The sequence below is a fragment of the Anguilla anguilla genome, chromosome 1 (genome assembly GCF_013347855.1).
Source record: "Anguilla anguilla isolate fAngAng1 chromosome 1, fAngAng1.pri, whole genome shotgun sequence".
Classification (NCBI taxonomy): Eukaryota; Metazoa; Chordata; class Actinopteri; order Anguilliformes; family Anguillidae; genus Anguilla; species Anguilla anguilla.
Window position 1 is genome coordinate 36,877,822 of NC_049201.1, and position 7,633 is coordinate 36,885,454.

The window sequence follows — 7,633 nt, forward strand, 5'->3', positions numbered from 1 at the left end:
CAAATGGAATGTACATCTGATAGTACAGGACGGTATTCTACTGTACAAAACGGCAGATAGTGTGGCATGGGTTCCACCATCAGGATTGCGTTCAGATATTCTATATCACATCCACAATCAAGGGGGGCATCTAGGGGCTGAGTTCAAGATCGCCTGAAAGGCATGTTTCGGTGGCCAGATATGGACAAAGATGTAAATACATACTGTTTGAACTGTTTAGTTTGTGCCCAAATGAATCCCTCACACATCAAAAAGAAAGGACGCTTAAGACCCACATGTTTAGCTGAAGGTCCTTGGACAAACCTCCAGATAGACTACATAGGTCCATTCCCCCCTGCTAAAGGAGGTTACAAATACATACTAATGATTGTGGACACATTCACCAAATGGATTGAAGCTTTTCCAATTAAGGCAGATACAGCTCTGGCCACAGCACGGGTATTATGGGAACAGGTATATTGCAGATGGGGATTACCTCTTAGCTTGGAAAGTGATAGAGGCACCCACTTCACAGGACAAATACACTCAGATCTAGCCAAACTCCTAGGGATAAAACATCACCTGCACATTGCACATCACCCACAAGCATCTGGGGGAGTTGAACGCACCATAGAACATTGAAGATGTCATTGAAAAAGATGGTACTGGACAATGGTCCAAATTGGGCACAAAACCTTCCGAGCATTTTAATGTCCTTGAGAGGTGTTAGTCATAAAACCACTGGCTACAGTCCATATGAATTGATGATGGGAAGAAAAATGCGGATGCCAGAACATTTGTGGTTAGAAATGCCAGGACCCCTAGCAGAGGGGTGGAATACAGAAATATTTCTAAAAAATCTGTGCTCATCCCTCCCCACTATTTATCACCAAGCTGCACAACAAATTGGATTATGCCAAAAATACAACAAAATGTATTACGACAAAAATGTGAAAGAACAGAAATTTGAGTTGGGAGACGAAGTCATGATAAAAAACTATCATCACGAAGGTCCATAGTCAGCCAACTGGAGAGGACCATGCACTGTGATGGATAAATGTGGGGAATCAATTTACAAGATCTGCTGCAAGACAAAAAGGGGTAGGACCACACTAAAGTGGTACCATGTAGACCAATTAAAGAAATACAATAAAATGTAATGGCAGGTATTATTATATTTAAAAAAAAAAAAAAAAAAAAAAAAAGGGGGGGGGGGGGGTTATAACTATTTTTTTTTTCTCTTCTCTTTATTTCAGAAATCCAGCATAAATATGTGGGAGACCCTCTTGACAGTAATACTACCGGTGATGGCGATGACACAAGAGTGCCCAGAGCAGCGGCCAGCACCTCTGTCTGGGATAATTGCAAGACCACACCAGGGCGCCCTGATCAACAATGTCCAATGGGTCCATATTCCAGTCCTGGTGAACTTGACAGCATGGTCTCCAGATCTGGACGAGCACTGCAAGGGGGAGAGCGTGACCCAGATGTACAAGGACCTCATGACAACAGCATTCCTGAAATACCATGACATGGTGGCTGCCAACTTCCAGAGCGACAGCCCAACCCCCACACCTACCAGACGAAAACTGCTCGGGTTCCTGGATGGTGTTCTAGGAGCTACGGGAACCGGGTTAGGTATTTCAAATTGGATGGATACCCTACAAATGAAAAGGAATGAACTAAAACTGAAGGAGTTGATTGCCACTCAGGTCCTACAAACTGACGCTTTCTTACAAGAGGGCCTAAAGGAGGAACAGGACACAGTAGGAAATATACACACCATTGCATCTGCACTGTCAATCCTTGCTGACAGGGCCAGGAAAGCATTTAAAACCATTCACAAAGAAGTGTATTGTGCCCAGTTTTCCTCAGTTAAATATCAAGAGATTTCACACATACTCCAGGAGATCCAGGCTGGCAGAGTGCCAATAACTCTCTTCACAGAGGAGGTTGTTATGAAATGGTTTGGACTAAACAAATGTTTCAACACATCCTCGGACAATTTCAAAGACTTCATGACTAACCTTGACAAATGCAAACTGCCGATTCCATATAGTAAACTAATCCAAATGGCGAGGATCACCTCCCATCCTATCCCGGCTGGATTTTACAGCCCATTCGATTATGGCCCTCTCATGGAGGGTACCAATTTGCCCTTCTCTCCAAAGGGAGGAAAACCATCAAAACCAAGCAATAAGATTCCCCCCATACAAATCATACGATGGTGGAATGAGACTGTGTTTAACAATTTACAGGACAAAACATGGGCATGTTCTGCTGGAAACTCTCTCCCACAGTTTGGCTGTTTCATGAGACAAATGTATGCCATGCTAGTAACGGTTTCTATCCCTGTCTTCCAACCTGAGCAGGTAATGGACAGAATTGTAAAGCTTGAGAGTATTGGCAGTTTACAAGGAAATGTGCTAAAGGAGAGAAAAGACATTCCAAATTTTATAACCCAACTAAAAATGGAGGGCTGTAGACACACAGTGCTGTGAGAAAACCCCTTATGGATATTTTTGTGATTGTGATGCTATAGATAAACAACCCTTGTGTGGAATGGCAGAAACCAACAGTAAAGTGTGCGATGTAAGTCTGACACATGTACATAATAACTTCACCAGAGTAATCATCAAGGATAAAGATGTTTGCATAACTACAACACATACACATTTTTACCTGTCCATCAATGATAGTCTTACAGGATGCCAGATAAATACTACTTCATTTTGCATGACTCCCCCTACAGCTTGGTCCATTGGGCCCTACCATTTTCCATATGTAAATACCACACGTCACATTTTGTCTACTAGGCCGGAGGATGAGTTAGGATTTGTAGAAGAAATCCCAGAATTTGATTTTGAACTACCCACGTTGGACAACATGTTAATGACTCTAATGCAAAGAAAAGACAGTCATATCATAAAAATACAACAGGGGCTCCAGGGTAAGGATGGTACTCTCATCAGTCAAATGCATGATGGAGATGTAGACCTAGCCTACTCAAGTACATTGTGGGAATTGACATTTAAAGCCGCCGTATGCATCTGTTTAATACTGATTTTGATTCAAAGTGTTATGATTTGTTGTATGTGTTCTGTCCTAAACCGACAAAGACTTATATTTTCAAATGACATTGTAAAGCAGTCCCCTTGGCTTGGGTAGTACCCAGTCTCAAATATCTCGGCCGCTGACTATTTGTTATAGTTTATTATTTATCAGCATGGCACCCAGGTTGTGGTGGTGATAACATCCACAGGGAAAGCAGAGGCAATAGCAGGCAGCGCTCAGAGTAGGACCAGTGGAATGAGGTGTTGCTCCAATGACGGGTAAGGTTCTCCGCGTGATAGGAGAGCAACCTAAGGCAGGACAGCACCGCCACTGATGAAGACTATGTGCATGTGATGCTTTATTGCAAATAAGCATCAAACGGGGGACTGTAAGAAGTCTGTCTCTGATGCCAATATGTCTGCTGGCCACACATTCCCTTGATCTTATCATTATCACAATACAGTTGGTACAATGGTAGAATAGCGACCGGGAGTGAGAGATTGGGAACCATTCAAGTCAACAGACGTGCTAATTCAATCACAACAGGACGGCCAATACACTATGGCCTAATTGATAGGTGTTACAAGGACTGACTACATCCGTCTTGGTATGTATATTCAACACTACTGATCAAAGCTTCGAAAACAAATAAGAAGCAGCCTCTGGAAAGGTTCGTGGTTCATTCTGACTCTGCTGAATCCAAGGTGTCATTCGTGCGCTTTGTCACTGCCGGTATTGGAAATAAACTTTGTACTTTTTCATCACGTTCGAGAGACGTCCTTTTTTCCTTACACTATGTTGTATTACTGCTCAAAATATTTCATTTATGTACGTTATTTTTGAAGTTGAGTGTCTTTAAATTGGTTAGTGGTATTTTATAATGAGGATATTTCAAACAGTAATGTAAGTAAAAATAAAGCAGCAGGCCCTGATGGGATGTACCCTTGGGTATATAAGTATTTTTAGACAGTCTTTAGAAACTGGAGAAATGCCGAATGACTGGAAACGGTATTGTAATTGTCAGGGTCAGGAGCAACCCCAGCTGACTTCTGCCACCTAACAATGCTTTTTCTGTACAGGAACCCATCCACCTCAAGGAGATCAGGACAAGGCAGGTAAAAGGCAGACTTATTTGTTTTTAATTCATAAAAACAGAGCACGCCACAATCTTGCACCAACCCCGCCCTTCCTACTTCCCCCCGGCTTCTTTTGTTACTCACCAACTCCGGGCCTCCCCTTCCCTTCCACGGATCCCCAACTCAGGTAGGAGCGTACACGCCCCTCACACACCACACACTCCTAAGCCACTGTGGTTACCCCTCACACGTGCCCACACTCAGCATACAAAGTGTACACACTCTGGCTCCCGTGTGCCTCAGCCCCGCCTCCGGAGGGGGGGAGACCTCACCTTGCCGTCTAACAGGGGAGTCACTAACACAGGCGGGGTCTCACACACACTCGCACCTCACACTCCCACACACACACCACAGACAAAATAATAATAGTCTGGCTCTGCACCCCGCCGCTCCTCCCAGAATCCCACGTTTTCCAACTCAGTCCAGGTGCAACTCGCTCCCCGTGGCTCCAGTGCAGCGTCACTCACGTCCGGGACTGCCAGCCACCGCCAGAACGGGAGACAGCTCAAACAAAAAAACAGAAATAGCATTAACAAAAAAACAAACAATCACAACAAAACCAAACTAACTAAAGCTAAAAATCCTCATCTGAGGAACCCAATATTCAACCCTGACGTCTCTCGCGTTCTCCCTCTCACCTGCCTCCTTAACCCTGCAAGCTCGTTAGGGCAAACACGAAACAGCTGCGCCACGCCCCCAACTCCCGCGACTGGCGAATCGGCCCCCCGATCTGCATGTGCACCCAGACTCCAATAATCAATCCCCCAGCGAATCCGGCACAGCTGTCAGGCTACGTCCTGACATAATACCAATATATACAGTACTGTGCAAAAGTATTAGGCACCCTAGATTTTTAAATATAATATATAGTATATATTTGGTCTTAGGTGTTTATTTTTTGTTTTCTGCATTAGTGTGTCAGTAGAAAAGAGCAAATTTGAGATTTCCAAACATGAATTTTCCAAAAAATGAAATTTTACAGATACATTTTTATATTTTGTTAGATAAAGTAATATTTTAAGTAATAGACTACTTTTCAGATAAAAACTTGATCAAGGGTCTCTGGGATTACCTGGAAAGCCAGAAGCAAGCGAAACAGCCAAAATCTGCAGAAGAACTGTGGCAAGTTCTCCAAAATGCTTGGAACAACCTACCAGCTGATTTTCTTATAAAACTGCCGGACAGTGTACCTAAGAGAATTGATGTAGTTTTAAGGTGAAGGGTGGTCATACCAAACATTGATTTTATTTTGTTTTTAACTATTTACTGCTCTTTATATTATTTTTTCGATATTTATAACCTTTCGTTATTTTGGAAAGCATCTTAGCTGTACAGAATTTTTTTTACAGGTGCCTAAGACTTTTGCGCAGTACTGTAAGAAAGGGGACCGTACTGATCCAGGAAACTACAGGCCTGTCAGTTTAAGTTGCATCACATGTAAAATACTTGAATCTATCATTAGAGACAAACTAGAATTATTATTTGAAAATAATAACATCCTAAGGGATAGCCAACATGGTTTTTGCAAGGGAAGGTCATGCCTGACAAACCTTTTGACATTCTTTGAGGAAGCTACCAAATGTATGGATGGGAGCAGGGCTTATGATATTATATACTTGGATTTCCAAAAAGCATTTGATAAGGTACCACATGACAAACTCATTATCAAAATGAGGACAGTAGGAATTACAGGAGGCATTTCAGAGTGGGTTCGGAACTGGTTACGAGATAGAACACAAAAGGGTAGTAGTAGGAGGGATCTTATCTGATCTTATCTATTGTGGGAAGTGGAGTTCCACAGGGATCGGTGCTGGGTCCACTGCTCTTCCTCATTTACATAAATGACCTTGACACTAACAATGAAAGTACACTAGTTAAATTTGCAGATGATACAAAACTGGGAGGTTTAGCCAACAATTTGGAATCTACTAAAGTAATCCAAGAAGATTTAAACAGAATCCAGAAGTGGGAAGAAACCTGGTAAATTAAATTCAATATAACTAAATGTAACCTTCTACATGTGGGGAATAAAAACATAGGGCAGGATTACTTTGTGCACATGTAGAAAAAGACTTGGGAGTAATAAGCCGCGTTTCCACCGCAGGAACTTTACCCCGGAACTAGGAACCTTTTGAGGAACTCAGTGCGCTTCCACCACAGGAACTAGGGTCTAAATTTAGTTCCTGGGGCTTTATTTACCCCCCAAAAAGTTCCTGCTCGGGGGTAGTACTTTCCGAAAGTACAGGAACCTTTTGGGTGGAGCTTGCAGCGCTGAACATTTCTGATTGGTCGAGCACTCGCAGCATTTTTTTGTATTTATTTTCAACCGCCATGTTTGAAAATATGCAGCCGCAAACCAATTTATTTTCATCATAACTTCAAATCAAACTTGTATGTTATGCGGCGCAGTAGTCTAGTTTTGGTTATAGCCTGCCAACGTCTTGGAATTATAACGTGTGCTCTTCTGTTCTTTTCTTGCTTTAGTATTCGTTTTATAAAATGCTAAGCATTCGTGCTGGGACAGCATATTACGTAGGCTACCAAAACATTCAAACGGATTAATTCGGTTGCTGAATATTTTCTTCCGTATTTTCTTTGTTAGCCCGTTGTAATTGACTCAAAACGTTTGATACAGTTATGTGAGGTATGCGGTAGTTCTGCGTAATTCACATTGGTGATACAGTAAAAGCAAACTGGAAATCACCTTCCGCACTTTTTGTCAGGGTAAAATAACAGGTTAATTCTAGTAATCGTACCTTTAGCTTTTTCAGACTGCCGTAATTTTACTCTGCCATTCTTCAATTCCACAAAAAGACCAGGAAGACTATGGACTAATTTATGGTGCATGGTTCGCATCTGGAGGGCACACTTCGCTGCTCGGCTAGCAGAAACTTTGAAGGAAAGCAAATGGTGGCTGTACCACTGCTAATTAAAATTTTCACGCAAGTCCGAGTTTTCGTTCTATTCTTGTCATTTTGCGATTAGCCTATATGGAAATGACGATGAGAAAGTAATCAATTCAACAGCAAATTGTTTACAACGTGTGCATGTTTTCTGCTGTTGTTGCCAGTTATTTGTGGAATGTGAATGCATTCTGTCACCTCGGATGTCAAGACATGAAAGTGAATGTTCGCATAAAAACATAATGAATGTGTTTGAGAGGATATATAAAACAGTTACAATCTGACTATTAGCCTGTTATATCCTATTTGCTGCATAACAACGGTCCAAGTTCAACTACCAACGACAGTTTTGCTTGACAACGGTAAAATATGCCCAAACGGCTGCGGAAGAATATTTCAATTTCAGGTGATTAAATCGATAAAAATCAATAAATACAAAAGTAACCATATATAGTCATTGTTGGTAATCCGTTGTATATAAGTGGAATAAACCCCTCCGGGCTGTCTCAGTTATTAGAAAATAATGTAGGCTACTTCGGTGGTAGTATGGGGTTACAGAAG

General features: G+C 41.9%; 1 protein-coding gene across 1 annotated transcript; it reads left to right on the plus strand.

Moving 5' to 3' along the window:
* The first annotated feature begins 1,013 nt into the window (after nucleotides 1-1,013).
* Nucleotides 1,014-2,480, plus strand: LOC118226848. Its single transcript, XM_035416839.1, has 2 exons — nucleotides 1,014-1,080; nucleotides 1,236-2,480. The coding sequence occupies exon 2, from the start codon at nucleotides 1,251-1,253 to the stop codon at nucleotides 2,478-2,480; it is 1,230 nt and encodes a 409-aa protein (XP_035272730.1). The 5' UTR covers nucleotides 1,014-1,080; nucleotides 1,236-1,250.
* The last annotated feature ends 5,153 nt before the right edge of the window (nucleotides 2,481-7,633 follow it).